Source organism: Scyliorhinus torazame, chromosome 7 (genome assembly GCF_047496885.1).
Source record: "Scyliorhinus torazame isolate Kashiwa2021f chromosome 7, sScyTor2.1, whole genome shotgun sequence".
NCBI classification, from domain to species: Eukaryota; Metazoa; Chordata; class Chondrichthyes; order Carcharhiniformes; family Scyliorhinidae; genus Scyliorhinus; species Scyliorhinus torazame.
In genome coordinates, this window is record NC_092713.1 from 11,395,302 (window position 1) to 11,412,056 (window position 16,755).

The 16,755-nt window shown below is 43.9% G+C and overlaps 1 protein-coding gene across 2 annotated transcripts in view; it reads left to right on the top strand.

Moving 5' to 3' along the window:
• Positions 1-7,270: 7,270 nt before the first annotated feature.
• The window catches only part of syde2 (synapse defective 1, Rho GTPase, homolog 2 (C. elegans)), a 153,772-nt gene continuing 144,287 nt past the window's right edge, over positions 7,271-16,755 (top strand). For both annotated transcript variants that reach the window (XM_072510312.1, XM_072510313.1), the window contains exon 1: positions 7,271-8,886. In XM_072510312.1, the coding sequence (XP_072366413.1) occupies positions 7,389-8,886 (1,498 nt within the window). In that variant the 5' untranslated portion in view covers positions 7,271-7,388. The remainder of the gene's footprint in view (positions 8,887-16,755) is intronic.

Consider the following 16,755-nt stretch of genomic DNA (forward strand, 5'->3'; position numbering starts at 1 on the left):
CCCAATCTCCTTCTATAGTCTTGGAACCTGTTTGTAGCCGTACGATTTTGCCATCCTGTTAGTATTGTATCTTCCATATTCTGCTTTATTGTAGACTGAACTATTGGGTCATCAGAGCCATCGGAATCAAATGTTTCCCCAGAAACTTTTTTAAAGCTTCTGTCAACTGATCGATTAACGTACCCTTATCCGCAAACTGAACTCCTGTCAAATTCAGGAGCCTATCCATGTTGCGCAATCTAGCACAGTCAAGTAATTTAAAGGCTCACACAGACTGTGGAAATTCCAGGTTGTTTTTCTGCAGGCTTTTATATAGTCTGCCCAATTCCATTATATAGTCTTCAATGGAGAAATCCTCTATTTTCCGGAACCTATCAAAATCTGACCATCCTTCATATGCACTTAACAAGTCATTTAAAAAATAAATCTTATCCAGAAACGCAATAGAGTCTCCAGACCTTCTTCTGAGTCTAACTCTTCCAATTCCAGCTCAGAAAACACTTTGCTTCAGATTTTACTGTCATAAGGTAAAGAAAGAGCCAATGCCATACCTTGTTTTCTCTTTCCCAAGGCAGTTACCTTAGTCCACATAACTACTGCATTTCTCCATTGGTCGTACAATCCCCTTTCAGATAATAAGGGGGGATAGTCATATCCAGACATCTTTATCCTAGGCTCAGCCATATATCCTTTATTTTTTTCTTCTCACTCACTCCTTGGTTTGGTCTGGAAAAGTTGTATCTTTCAACCCTTCACATTTGCACAGCAACTGTCCTCTGCTACCATTTGTTAGATGTTTAGCTGCTGTTGTATAAAGACAGTACGAAGTCTTACAACACCAGGTTGAAGTCCAACAGGTTTGTTTCGATGTCACTAGCTTTCGGAGCGCTGCTCCTTCCTCAGGTGAATGAAGAGGTCTGTTCCAGAAACACATATATAGTCAAATTCAAAGATGCCAAACAATGCTTGGAATGCGAGCATTAGCAGGTGATTAAATCTTTACAGATCCAGAGATGGGGTAACCCCAGGTTAAAGAGGTGTGAATTGTACCAAGCCAGGACAGTTGGTAGGATTTTGCAGGCCAGATCCTTTTTCCTTTGGACCCACGGCGAAGAATCACTGAAACGACGACACGATGACATTAATAAGTTCCATCCAACCATCAGACTCACCATGGACTACTCTCCAAAATCAGTTGCATTCTTGGACACACTCGTCTCCATCAAGGATGGTCACCTCAGCACTTCGCTTGACCGCAAACCCACGGATAACCTCATGATGCTCCACTTATCCAGCTTCCACCCTAATCACATTAAAGAAGCCATCCCCTATGGACAAGCACTCCGTATACACAGGATCTGCTCAGACGAGGAGGAGCGTAACAGACATCTACAGATGTTGAAAGATGCCCTCGTACGAACGGGATATGGCACTCGACTCATCGATCGACAGTTCCAACGCGCCACAGCGAAAAACCGGACCGACCTCCTCAGAAGACAAACATGGGACACATCCGACAGAATACCCTTCGTCGTCCAGTACTTCCCCGGAGCGGAGAAACTACGTCATCTTCTTCACAGCCTTCAACACGTCATTGATGACGATGAACATCTTGCCAAGGTCATCCCCACACCCCCACTGCTTGCCTTCAAACAACCGCGCAACCTCAAACGAACCATTGTTTGCAGCAAACTACCCAGTCTTCAGAACAGTGACCTCGACACCACACAACCCTGTCATGGCAATCTCTGCAAGACGTGCCAGATCATCGACATGGATACCACTATTACACGTGAGAACACCACCCACCAGGTACGCGGTACATACTCGTGCGACTCGGCCAACATTGTCTACCTCATACACTGCAGGAAAGGATGTCCCGAAGCGTGGTACATTGGCGAGACCATGCAGACGCTGCGACAACGAATGAACGGACATCGCGCAACAATCACCAGGCAGGAATGTTCCCTTCCAGTCGGGGAACACTTCAGCAGTCAAGGGCATTCAGCCTCTGATCTCCGGGTAAGCGTTCTCCAAGGCGGCCGTCAGGACCCGCGACAACGCAGAATCGCCGAGCAGAAACTTATAGCCAAGTTCCGCACACATGAGTGCGGCCTCAACCGGGACCTGGGATTCATGTCGCATTACATTCATCCCCCACCATCTGGCCTGCGAAATCCTACCAACTGTCCTGGCTTGGTACAATTCACACCTCTTTAACCTGGGGTTACCCCATCTCTGGATCTGTAAAGATTTAATCACCTGCTAATGCTCGCATTCCAAGCATTGTTTGGCATCTTTGAATTTGTCTATATATGTGTTTCTGGAACAGACCTCTTCATTCACCTGAGGACGGAGCAGCGCTCCGAAAGCTAGTGACATCGAAACAAACCTGTTGGACTTTAACCTGGTGTTGTAAGACTTCGTACTGGACATTTCTTTGTTCTTTGTTCTATTTGTTTTCATAGGACGTGGGAGTAGATGGCACGGCCATGTTTTGCTGTCTTTTCCTAATTGCCCTTGAACTGGGCAGCTTGTTAGGCTATTGCAGAGGGTAGGTAAGAGTCAACCTGGAGTCACGTGTAGGATGGCAGATTTCCTTCCCTAAAGGCCATTAGTGAATCTGATGAGTTTTTACATTAATCAATGATGGTTGTCATGGTTACCATTACTGAGATGAGCTTTATATTCCAGATTTATTAATTGGATTTGAGCCCATTTCCCCAGAACATTGGACAGGGCCTCTAAATTGCTAGTGCAGTGACAATACCACTACATCACTATCTCCCCATGAATGTCCTTTAGTGAAGGAAAACGGATATCCTTATCCGACCTGGCCTACAAATCACTCCTAATCCACAGCAATTATGGATGGGCAACAAATGCTGGCCTTGCCAGTAACACCAACATCCCATCAAGGAATAACATTTAAAAAAACTTGTTGCAGTTTGCCAATCTGAAAATGATCCAGTTATCCAGTCTTTGTTTCCTATTGGTTAGCCAATCCTCTATTCATGCTAAAAGATCACCCCAACACTATGAGCAGATGTGCTTTGCTCAAAATAAGCACAGCAACTACAACCAGTCAGTTTAACCTCGGAGGTGGGAAAGCCTTTGGAAATAATAACCTGGGACATAATTAACAGTCACTTCGACAAATGTGGATTAACTAAGGAAAGCCAGCATGGATATTCTAAAGGAATATCATGTTTAGCCAACTTGATTGAGGTTTGTGACGTGGAATAGCAGTTAATGTGGTGTACAAAAGGCATTCAATCATGTTTTTTTTTCTTTGATGGGACCTGGGTGTTACTGACAAAGTCTGCATTTGATGCCCATCCTTAATTTCCCATGAACTGAATATTTCAGAGGACAGTTAAGAGTCAATCACATTTCTGTGGATCTGGAGTCACTTTTAGGTCAGACCATACAAGGACAGCAGATTTCCATCCCAAAGACATTATTGAACCAGATGGGTCTTTATAACAATCAATGGTAGTTTCATGGTCACCAATACTGAGGCTAGCTTTATATTGCAGATTTATTAATTGAATTTAAATCCCACTGGCTGCCATGTTGGGATTTGAACCCATGTCACTAGAGGCTCTGTAGTACAGGGACATTACCACTACCCCGTCATCATCCCATATTTAAGTGCCACGTAGTAGTGCCAGCAAAGTTGATGCCCATAGAATAAAAGTTAAAGTGGCAGCAAAGATGTGAAAAATACTGTGGATGCTGGAATCTGAAACAAGAAGAAAGATGCAGGAAAAACTGAGCAGATTTGTCAGCATCTGTGAGAAGCGAAATCAGGGCTCACGTTTCGAGTCCTTTTGGCTCTTGTCAGAACTGAAGACTGTGTTAGATTTAAAAGTGTAGCTGTGAGAGATTGCAACAAAACATGACAACTTTCTGAACAAATGACAGATGGTCTGGTGTGGAAACGGGGAGGGGGGGGTTTACATTGAGGCAATACACGTATGGGATATTTTAAACGGGGGTTTAAGATGGAGAGAAAGGTCACAATGTAAACCCATGTCAGCACAGGGCAGCGCGGTAGCACAGGGGGCAGCACGGTAGCACAAGTGGATTGCACTGTAGCTTCACAGCGCCAGGGTCCCATATTCGATTCCCCGCTGGGTCACTGTCTGTGCGGAGTTTGCACGTTCTCCCCGTGTCTGCGTGGGTTTCCTCCGGGTGCTCCGGTTTCCTCCCACAGTCCAAAGACGTGCAGGTTAGGTGGATTGGCCATGATAAATTGCCCTTAGATGGGGTTATTGGGTTGCGGGGATAGGGTGAAAGTGAGGGCTTAAATGGGTCGGTGCAGACTCGATGGGTCCAATGGCCTCCTTCTTCACTCTATGTTCTATGTTCTAAAGCTGCCGAACTCAAGGTTGAGTCCCGAGGGCTGCAATGTGCCCAACTGGAAGATGAGATGCTGCTTCCCCAGCTTGCGCCAGGCTTCACTACATTGCAGCAGGCCAAGGATGGATATATGAGCATGAGAACAAAGTGCTGAGTTAAAATTGCAAGCAACAGGAAGGATGTGATCATGCTTGTGGACTGCGCGAAGGTGTTCCGTAAAGCAGTCACCCGATCTGCATTTAGTCATATATGAAGTTGGCTGACTGACAGGAAGTAGAGAGTAGTGGTGAACGGTTGTTTTCCAGACTTGAGGAAGATATTCTGTGGGGTTCCCCAGAGGACAGTATGAGGATTATCTTGAAACAACTCAATAACCTAGACTTAGGTGTACAGGGCAAAATGTGCACATGACATTAAATTTGGAACTATTGTGAGGATATTCTTTGTGTGAGATTTTTCTGTCGTCCATGCCAGTGGGATCTTCCTGACCTGGTGGCGAACAGTGGATTCAATGGGAAACCCCGTTGACAATGGCGGGATCCGAAGATCCCTCCACCGGCCAATGGCAGGCTGCATCCCGCCACCACAAAACATACAGTGGGTTGCTCGGTAAATCCCGCCCATAGACTTCAAGATGACGTAGAGAGTTGATAGAATGGGTAGACACCTGACAAATTAAATTTTAATAGAGAGAAATGTAAAGTGGTGTATTTTGGTAAGGAGAACGAGAAGAGGCAATATAAAAGAAAAGGTACAATTGTAAAGGCATTCTACCTGGGAGTATAATAGAACAAATCATTGAGGGTGGCAGGGCAGGTTGAAAATGTGATTAAAATGGCAATGGAATCCTGGGCTCTTTTAATTAAGGAATGGAGTAGAAAAGAGAGGAAGTATTAATACAGCATTATGGTTCGGCCTCAACAGGATTATTTGCCCAATTCTGGGCACTACACTTTATGAAGGATGTGAAGACTTTTTAAAGGGTGCAGAAAAGATTTATGAGAATGCTTCCGGGAATGAGGGACTTCAGTGGCATGGATAGATTGTAGCAGCTAGGATTGTTCTCCCTCAGAGATGAGGAGTGTAAGAGGCGATGATATAGAAATCCAATGCATGAGGTGTACAGAGTGCAGATAGAGTGAAATTGTTCCCTTGGCAGCAGAGTGATAAACCAAAGGATACCAATTTAAGGTGATTGGCAAAAGAACCAATGGCGATGTAAGGAAAAATCTCTTTACGTAGCAAGTGTATAGGATCCTGAATGCACTGTCTTCACTGTGTGGTAGAGGCAGATTTAATTTGAAATGAAAATCGCTTATTGTCACACGTAGGCTTCAAATGAAGTTACTGTGAAAAGCCCCTAGTCGCCACATTCCGGCACCTGTTCGGGGAGGCTGTTACGGGAATTGAACCGTGCTGCTGGCCTGCCTTGGTCTGCTTTCAAAGCCAGCGATTTAGCCCTGCGCTTTCAAAAGAAGATTGTAGGGTTATGGGGAAAGGGTGTGGGTGAGGGACTAGCAGAGCTGCTCTTGCAGCCTCCTTCTATGATTTTATATTCCCTGTTGTTTAGAAGAATGAGAGGTGATCTAACTGAACTTAGGAAGTTCTTGAGGGGCTTGACAGCATAACTGCTGAGAAAATACCTTCCCCAGCTGAGAAACCGACGACTAGGGGTCATGGTTCTCAGAATATGAGGTTGAGCATTGAAGACTGAGATGGGGCGAAATCTCTTAACTCATAGGGTTGATAATATTTGGAATTCTTTACTCCATATAAAACTGTGGTTGCTTGGTAGTTGTTGTATTATCAAAATCCCGATTGATGGATTTGGGGCAAGTAGGGGAAGGTGGGAGTTAAGGTGTGCACCTATAGAATGGCAGAAGGGCCAAATACTCCGTTCCGGCTCCTCCTTATGTGTTTTATGTGTGACCCACTCTTAATCTTACTCATGCTTGACTTTACTCTAACCTATTCTTCTTGGCTTCTCAATTTCTCTTCCGTCCTTCGCAATCTTCTTGTCACTGCTCCTGCTCGATTTTCCTTCAACTCTTCGCTTGCTCCAAGTTTCCCCGTTATTTTTTCTTATAGTCTTAGATGCTTACAGCATGGAAACAGGCCCTTTGGCCCAACTTGTCCATGCCACCCAGTTTCTATCACTAAGCTAGTCCCACTTGCCCGCATTTGACACATTTCCCTCTATACCCACCCTGCCCATGGAACTCTCTGTTTTTTAAAGGACAAAATTGTACCCGCCTCTACCACTGCCTCTGGCAGCCCGTTCCGGATGCTCACCACCCTCTCTGTGAAGAAATTTCCCCTCTGGTCTCTTTTCTATCTCTCCCCTCTCTTCTTAAACCTGTGCCCTCTAGTTCTAAACTCCTCGACCTTTGGGAAAAGATGTTGACTATCTACCTTATCTATGCCCCTCAATATTTTGTAAACCTCTATAAGGTCACCGCTAAGCCTCCTATGCTCCAGGGAAAAAAAGTCCCAGCATATTCAACCTCTCCTTATAACTCAGGCCATCAAGTCCTGGTAGCATCTTGATCCCCATCATCTCGTTCTTATTTGTTCCCCAATTTCCTTTCCACTCCACCACTTCACTTGTCTTGTGCCACTTCATCCAGGTGTGTGTCCAGGTGTTGCGAAGGGGGGAGGGGCAGTTACCTGGCGCTCGCTCGCTCCGGCGGGGGGGGGGGGGGGGAGAGGGGAGGAGCTGCGCTCTCCCATTGGTTGGGCCGCTGAGGTGGGCGGTGCCCGACGGCTCTGCGTCTGCGCGCCGGCCGGCTCGCGGGGCGGCGGTTGGTGAGCCCAGCTTCAAACAGGGGCTCGAGGACGGCTGACGCGTGCGCGGGAGGCGCCAGGCTGTGAGCGAGGAGGAGGCAGCCCCCAGCCCTGGAGCCAGTCAGATCGCGCAGGAGCGCGGCCAGAGTGGCGGTAGCCTCATCGTCGTCGTCGCCGCCGCCGCCGCCGGACGGGCAGCAAACCGGTTAGCCTGAAGCCAAGACACCCGCACGAGAGCGATGGCCGATCCCTTACGCCGAACTCTCTTCGCCAAACTCCGGGGCAAGAAGTCCAAGAAGTCGGCGGGCGGCGGGACCAGGAGCCAGGAAGGTAAAGCGAAGCCTCCCGAGGAGCAGCGGCGGCGACGGCAGCAGCAACAACAAGAGGCCGGGCCCGGGGTGGTGGTTGGCGGTGCGAAAGTTTTAGCAGGGTCGGGGAGCAACGGAGGCGAGGAGGAGGAGGAAGAGGAGGAGGAGAAGCAGGAGGAGGCGATGAGGAGCCCCGGCATCGCCAGCGGACTGGCAGCGCAGAGCCCGGCGCCAGCGGACCAGCCCGGGATTGAGGGGCAGGCGGAGGGCGGCATCTGGGGGTCCCCTCTCCCCGGCCCCCTGCATGTCTCCCCCAACCCCAAGCTGCAGCAGCCCGGCCACAGGCAGTCCGTGCACTCACTGGACAGCCAGGAGGAGGATTACTATGATAACCAGTGTTTGCAGGGCTACTACCAGCCCGACACTCGAGCCTTGAGGTGCCCCGACCTGCCCACCGCCCCGCAGTCTCCCTTGCAGACTGTCCTCGCCCAGAACTGTGACTGTAGCAGGCACAGGAAGCACAGCCTCGACAGTGCCCAGGAGAAAGAGAGGCTCAGGACCCAGTTGCAAGAAGCCTATTACCTGCTCATACATGCCATGCATGATATGCCAATGGAGAACCCTGCAAGCAGTAGGTTGGGTGGTGTGAGCTGCCAGTCCCAGGGTAGTGTTTGCACCCAGTCATCAGTTAGGGTTAGAGACAGTGACACTTGGTCTTCTGATGAGATTAGCCTGCAGCAACAGGTATCTGACACAGATTCTCTGCCAGGTAAACACGCTGGGTCCCCCAAGAGGGAATATGCCAGCAAAAGCATTGCAAACTTAGTTAGTGTGATAGGCAGACCGTCATTGCAACGATCAGTGAGCGATGGAGTTATTAATTATGCTAATGTATCTTGTTTTGGTGACTCTGAATTGAAAGATGAACAGTCAGAACACAGTGTGCATTATCATGCTTCTAGAGGACTTCAACATGTAGGCCAGGCTTCCTGGGATGCTGGGAGCTCAAATCCCAGTCATTCACCCTCCGCTAACACTTCAGAGTGCATTAAGGATGTCATTCAGCCTTCTGAAGGTAGCATGATGTTGTTTAAGGACTCTAGCTGTGATGTGAATAAGTTGAGAGATTCCAGTGACATGGTCTGTGGATCATGTGACAAACAAGATGATAGCCAGGGATGCTCTTTAAAACCACCTGCAGTGACGGTCAACAAAATGCAAGAATGGATGCACAGAGGACGCATGCTGTCCTTGGAGATGAAAGAGCGTATTAGTGGGTCTGTCAGAGTCAGTATGCCATCTGGTTCATTGCCAGGTCAGGCAACCAGCAAAGAAGTAGAAGTACAGAAGACCAGTTTCCCTGCTGCTGTAAGAGTACAAGGAAACAAAACAGCACCGTCCCCTACCAGCCAGAGAGTCTTGCTAACAGGTAGGAAGTTGCTACAGCAACTGGATCACTACTTCATCGGGCCTTTTGCACGATCTGTCGTCCACTGTGAAGTGTCCAGCTGGTGTCTTGCACTCCAGAATAGGCTGGCTGCAAATGGGATTCTGCCTCTTGCCTTTTGACTGATTGGTGACTAACTTCGGTGGAGGCTCTTTCTTTCCTAAGATAGTTGAATTAGAATTTAAGGTGGTGGTAGGCTGCCACTAACACTGGGTTATGATGCATGATATTACTAATTTTAGACACCTATCCAATATATGTTGAATTTCCTATTATTGTCTCATAATTAAGTAGTATTGAAAATCTGTGTGAAATCAGTTTGCAAATCTTATTGTAAGTACTGTATGGCATTAGTTTTGTACTTGTGCACTTATTACTGGTTTGTAAGACTACTAAATACTTCATGGGACCATTCATGTGAAATATGAAAGAACAGGGTGGAACTGGAGGTAATGCTTGCTACCCTTGTTGGCACCAACTGTTCCTTCGATCTATCAGCTGAAACTTGGCAAGTTCTTGTGCGTATTCTCACTTTCTTGCAACTCCCACAGGAAATATTTTGTGAAGAAAATGTTAAGTATTGGTTTGAACGGTGGCGATGCTTTAATTGAACTGTAAACTTATTGTAGAATAAATCAAAGTAATGTTTTTGAGTCATACCAGGTAATGTCTAGTTTTATAGTTGAAGCTTTATGGTATATTTTAGAACAAATACATATTCCTTAAGCTATTTTGTTTTACAAAGTAATTTATTCTATTGATATCAAAAAGCTTTGTCCTTCTATCATCTTGTTTATCTTATGGCACAAACTCTTTGCTATTTCTTTGATATCCTGGATATATTGCATCATTTTAGCATATAGAGAAATCTTTTTTAGGTCAATCACTTGTCTACAAATACATCTAAAATGCGGAAAAATTAGCAGTGGACTTGTTGAAAAGATTCAGTTTTAAAAAGTTTAAAAAAAAAAAAACACTTTATCCTGACCACGTTTCATCATAATCGAAGTTTTCACAAAATGAATGCCGTCTCAATTACATGAACTTCATTAGAAGGAATTTATCACACTACCATTACTGTCTGTGGTAAAGTAAGAATTCTAAAATATTTTGACGGCAATCTTTTCCCTGTCATTGAATAGGGTTCACTCTCGCAATGTCACATTGATTTTTCTTGAGTATTATGGCAGTATGATAGGCAGTGAAAGTACCACGCTAAACCATTTAGGCTCTGCTATTGATGGGGCAGAATTATGTTTTACCAAAATGCTCCCACGTGCCTTTCTGTAATTCATTAATTAGCTTTAGAGGTGAGCAAAAGAACAATGTTTATAAATTTGAGCTAAGATTACTACATAAACACAGTGGATGTAATTACACTACTTTTGTGCATTTGTATACACGAGAAAACAATGATGACATTTTGAAGTGTAATTACTGTTCCAGGTTATGAAAATCTGTATTTCGAGTTGGCCGTCAGTCACATTTAGTCCCGTGGAAGGATTCCTGTACATTTCAGTCTACAAACCTTTATTTCCTTTTGTCACGTTGGTGTCCGTCTTCTATTGTGAATGCCTGTACCCATTTATAACAAACGTTTTCGGTATTTTTTCACTAGAATTCCAACCATGTATCAGTGTTGACACTGTGTAGCACCTGGTCGTTGTGTGCTTCCCAGATCCTCAGCTGAATTGAACTGAACAGAAACTACTTTATTTCTTATTTCAACCAGATCTACTTCCTTAATTGCACTAGATTTTGTTAATTATAGTTAAATAACCTTGATTCCAAATATTATGTCAAAATAAGTACAGAATGGAGACTGAATTGCATCTAAATGTCCTGGCCATGCTCTCCACTTGTAATCTTCCTTCACTTGAATAGTTTACTTGATCTTGACTACACCTATGCAACATGATGGAAGTTTTAATGGTGATTAGTGCTTTCCGATGTATTACTATATGAAGAGAACTTTTAAAACTGATTTACTGAATGAAGAATTAAAGTTTTAGCAGCTGAATGGGATTTGGTGTAATTTAAATGGTGTACAGTTGCTGCAGTTAGGGACTGTTTAGCACAGGGCTAAATCGCTGGCTTTGAAAGCAGACCAAGGCAGGCCAGCAGCACGGTTCGATTCCCGTAACAGCCTCCCCGAACAGGCGCCGGAATGTGGCGACTAGGGGCTTTTCACAGTAACTTCATTTGAAGCCTACTCGTGACAATAAGCGATTTTCATTTCATTTTTCCTTCGCCTTCAGATTTCACCCGTTCTCTCTCTCTCTTTCCCCCCCCCCCCCCCCCGACAAATTATCTTTCTGCAGAACTCTTGCATGACCATTATCAAGAATTATTAACCTGAAGTAAAACACTCATACTTTCTCTCCTGTAGCGTGTTTTTGTTACCCTGGTGAGAGGTCTTGTACCTTGGTTTTATTCCCCCTTTTGAGTTTCCTTTTATGTCGCCTCTACTGACGATAGTGGAAGGCGATGCAATGTTCCAAAATTTGTAGCTGTACAATCTTTTGCCTATGTGGCTATTTTTTATATAGGAGGCTTTTTAATTGCTGGTGGACACATGAACAGGAATGAGAGCCCTGTGATTGGCTGTTTTAATTTCTCCTTTAATCTAGGATGTTTATTGTAGTCCCCCTGCTGCTTGAGCTAAAATTACAAAACTTAGCAGATGCTAGGAAAGGAAATATGGGCATTCTTTCAATGAAATAAATATCCTGGGGAAAGATCAGATTTATTATTATGCCCAATTTAATTAGATTCAGAGCCCTGAGGATGATGGATGGGGCAAATTCTCCTAGAGTTGTAACTCCTGGCTTTCTGGAGCTGATCCTAGGCAACAGGGAAAATTTGGGGTTGAACTGATGTTTTTAATGTATTACACCACTCACTTGTAACTGCGTTTTTTGAAAGACTCACCCCATTGGCCCCTTTCAAGTGGACCAAAGTACTGTCAGCAATACGTTTGTTGTAGTGTCTTAAAATCAGTCATGTTGTGTGGAACTTAGATTTATCTGTGTTTCCACTGCAGTTTGTGATCTTACAGAATTGTGCTCAAGATGTTCTTTCAAATCCTTGACAGTATTTATTATTTTCCACTTTAACAACATGCATTTATGTCCCACTCCTAGGCTGTTTGCGGGGAAATGTAAATGTAAGCCTTTACATTCTTCCTTTTTGAAGTTCTTCATTTCTCTGAAATGTGACTTGTCAAAGGTTCTTGGGCATAAATTAGTGTAAATTGTTATAATTCTTGGAAAATCCTGAATGTGGCTGGTACATAATTTGCTGTAAACTACAGTATTATTACAATCATTTACCATTAAATGTTAGCTATTTACAGCAAGCTGTAGTTCTGTCCAATATGCAACAAAAGAAACTAACCACAGCTACTGAAAATCTGAAATAAAACAGCGAATGCTGGAAAACACTCTGCATCCGTGAAGAGAGAAACAAAGTTAATGTTCCAGGTCGATGACCTTTCATGTGTGTTCTGCATTTTGATGGAAGTAAATATTGCTGCACTGAGTCGGATTACAAAAGCAGGACTATTAAAGTAAATGATATTCATGTTTCAGCCAGAGGATTACACATGGGTTAACTACATATAGGTCCATAGCTTATTCCTGAAGTGACTGTTACTGCTTTTTAAAACGGGTAGATTTTTGAAAAATAAACTGGATACTTAAAAATCTGTTTTTGGAGAGAAATATTCCCAGACATTGTAATATAATACATTTCAAGGCCACATTGATCTTTTTTTGAGATTGCTTTTAAAATCCATCTTTAATTTTATGTTGTGTGTGTGTATATACAAATACTGCTGTGAAGGTTGTCAAAAGTACTAAAGACTGGTCATGAAGAATTGGTAGCCTTGGGCACTGATTCCAGACATGCGTATGGTCTGTTGACTCTGGTATGTGGGCTATTCTGTAGCGTTTTCTTCAGTGAATGTACGTGTTTGTTGAATTACTGGTCTTGAGTCAGCCTCAAGCTAAAAATTCCCTTCTCTCTTGCCCCTTCCCCATTATCTCCCTACCCCTGCAAACATATTGGAATAAGTTGTAAGGATGTTTGGGTATTAATCATAGCATTTGATTTATGTTGTATGAAAGCTTTAATTGGTGTGTAAAAGAGCTACCAAACTTAGCTAAGGCATTGTCCAGTAAAATCTACAGACTTAAAGCATGACTAAATGAAAGGTTGTATGTTGCGAAGGCTGTAATTGCAGACGGGCAGCTTGATTAAAGGAAGAGGCCATGCCAAAAATCTTTTAGAGTAGTGGCTGTCCTCCATTACTCGGGCAGTCTATTATTGTGGTTCAATTTATTTCCTAACTCGGTAAAATCAGGTGTAGCAGTGAAAATTAAAATAAAATGGATCAATGCTACTTGTGACTAAATGTTTTTGTGGGTTGGTAACAGCAAAGTTAGTGAGAATTCTTTCACCCATTTACATTGTACCCTGTTACTGAATTCATCGAGATAGCAATGGAGCTGACAGCTAACTGAGGCACCACTGTTTCAATGGTTGGGAAATACACCTGGTGAAAACTTGGAAGTTATATAATAAAATGAGTGAGCCCATCTGATTCCTATATCGGAGATTGAATTTCACTTTTTTTTTTTCTCAGCAATTTATTTAACAAGTTTTCTATATTTCAATGTTCTGGGAGGCAGATCTGCAGCTGGCAGTTGTCTTTCAGTATCCCAGTGAAATTTGTGATTCAGAACTTTAAATATCAAATCAATCAGAGGATTTTACAGCTAAGTTGACTCCCATCCCAACAAGAATCTTGTCTGGCTGGCATTGTTCTTTTCCATTCTCAAAGCCAGGAACACTGGACATAAGAAGATAGGAATTAGGGGCAGAAGTAGGCAATTGACCCGTTCGAGCCTGCTTTGTCATTTCAGATCATTGCTGATCTCTTCCTAGTCTCAAATCCACCTCCCTGTCTGCTCCCATATCCCTTTAACCTGTTTTTTTTTTTTAAAAGAACCTTGTCTGGCTGGAATTGTTCTTTTCCATTCTCAAAATCAGGAACACGGAACATAGGAATCAGGATCAGCAGTAGGCAATTCAGCACTTCGAGCCTGCTCTGTCATTCCCTGCTTGTTCCCATTTCCCTTTAATTCGCTTTTAAAAAAATCAGAATTATATCTATCCTCTTCTTGAAACCATTTAATCACCCAGACTCCACCGCACTACGGGGCAGTGAGTTCCACAAATTAATCACCCTGTGCAAGAAGTAGTTCCTCCTCATCTCAGTTTTAAATCTATGGCCTCAACCTATATCTGTGACCTCGTTTGAGATTGCCCCACAAGGAGGAACATTTGGATACCTTTACTTTATCAATCCCTCTTAGTATTTTATATACCTCGATCAGAGCCCTCTCATTCTTCTTAACTCCAGCGAGTATAAACCCAAACTGTTCAATCTCTCCCCGTACGCCAATCCTTTTATCCCCAGAATCAATCTGGTGAACCTCCTCTGAATTGTCTCCAATGCCACCACATCCTTCGCCAAATAAGGAGACTATAACTGGACACACTACTCCAGATATGGCCTTAGCAACACTATATGATTGTAACAGCACTTCTCTTTTATACTCCAGTCGTTTTGCAATCAACACTAAAATTCCATTTAATAAATCTGTTTTCCATTTAGATAATTTGCCTTTTTATTTTTTTCGGCCAAAATGGATAACCTCACACTTACCCACATTAAGCTCCATCTACCAAATTCTGGATATTTATACTGAAGCTAATGAAGTAACAAACTTGGGACCTTTCTTGTCTCTAGCTCGGTTATTGCTGAATAAATCATAGAATTTATAGTGCAGAAGGAGGCCATTCGGCCCATCAAGTTTGCACCAGCTCTTGGAAAGAGCATCCCACTTAAGCCGACACGTCCACCCTATCCCAGTAACCCCACCTAACCCAAGGGCAATTCAGCATGGCCAATCCACCTAACCTGCACATCTTTGGATTGTGGGAGGAAACCGGCGCACCCGGAGGAAACCCACGCAGACACTGGGAGAACATGCAGACTCCGCACAGAGTGACCCAGCTGGGAATCGTACCTGGGATCCTGGAGCTGTGAAGCAACTGTGCTAACCACTGTGTTACTGTGCTGCCAAATCTGTAAATGTCAAACAAGTTTCTGTTATAAAATAATTAATCAAATTTAAACTGGTAATATAGCATGCAGTAGGTGGTATACATGTTCAGATAAGGCCCTGTCTTCTGTGAGACCTGGGTTTAATTTTCTTTGCCAGATAAGAGAAGTCTTTTCACTTCTTTGGGAGTCAAGTGAAAAAAGTTTAGTGAGAGTTAATAACATTCCTGGCAATCGAGTAACCCATCTGTCTACATTCAAGACCAGAGCTATGCTACTTATTAAATGCTTTATATGTGAAGTAGATTAACCACTTACCACTTTACTTGTGCTGGCTAGATTGTCCATGTCTTTGTAAAGTTGCAGTGGTGCTTAATTCAGCCATTGGTCACATCCCATGAACAAATAAAAACTCAATACTGCACCTGGTAACCCAGCTGCACCAACTATTGTGTACTGGATAAAGGTTTCTGAATGGCCCTGGGAAAATGGTGCATTTGGTGGATATGTTCTTGGGATGTGAACATCATAAATAAGGCAAGTACTTATTGCCCATCTCTGACTGTCACTGAGAAAGTGATCAACTGCTGGGGTCCATGTGGTGTAGGTAGAGCCACAGTTTTATTAGGGAGGGAGTTCCAGCATTTTGCCCTAGTGAAGGTGCAGTGATATAATCCCAAGTCATGAGGGTGTGTGGCTTGGAGGGGAACTTATCTCCTCCTATGTATAAAGGTTGCAGGTTTTGGTAAGTACTGTTGAAGAAGGCTGGGTAAGTTGTTGCATTGTATCTTGAAGGTGGCATGCATTGCTGCTACTGTGCACCAGTATGATGTGTATGATATTAAGTATTTCATTGACTGCAGTTAAATAGGAGTTGCAGTTGACATTGCCCTTAGTGGATGTGATTGAAGCAAGGAAAGGGGAGAGGTTCTATTGTCCAACAATATCCAGCTGTAAACATTTGTATTTACAGTGTTGTTTAGTATTGTTGAAAAAAGGGGCATTTTATTGAAGCTTTTTTGTCTTGCATTCATCAGGACAATTCGCAAGAATATCTAGGTAAGGAAAACAAGTGTATGAGAGTGGTGACTGGTTGAGGCATCGCCATGGAGAATTCTCCACTTGATGGTGACTGACAGACAAGTGCCAAGCATTGTTTGAAATTTAATCTAGGCAGTTTGTCTATTGTCAAGGCATTTCATGAGGAATGAGCGAGCACATGGCTGTCTCTTTTTAAATTCCGTTTAGCTGAAACAGATGCAATGTGTGTACATATTCTTTATGTCTGCTAAGCAGGCTCGAAGGGCCGAGTGACCTCCTGCTCATAAGATTATAGGAGCAGAATTACGCTTTTGGCCCATCAAGTCTGCTCCATGTTCGACCATGGCTGGTCTCATCTGGCCTCCACTGTCCTGCCCGTTCTCCCTCACCCTCCAACCATTACCAGTTCAATATCTGTCTAACTCCTCAAATTTGTGGTAGCACAGTGGTTAGCACTGCTGCTTCACAGCGGCAGGGTCCAAGGTTCTGCACATTCTCCCTGTGTCTGCGTGGGTTTTCTCCGGGTGTTCCGGTTTCTTACCACAAGTCCTGAAAGACCTACTTGTTAGGTGAATTGGACATTCTGAATTCTCCCTCCATGTATCCGAACAGGTGCCGGAATGTGGTGACTGGGGGGGGTTTTCACATTAACTTCATTACAGTGTTAATGTAAGCCTACT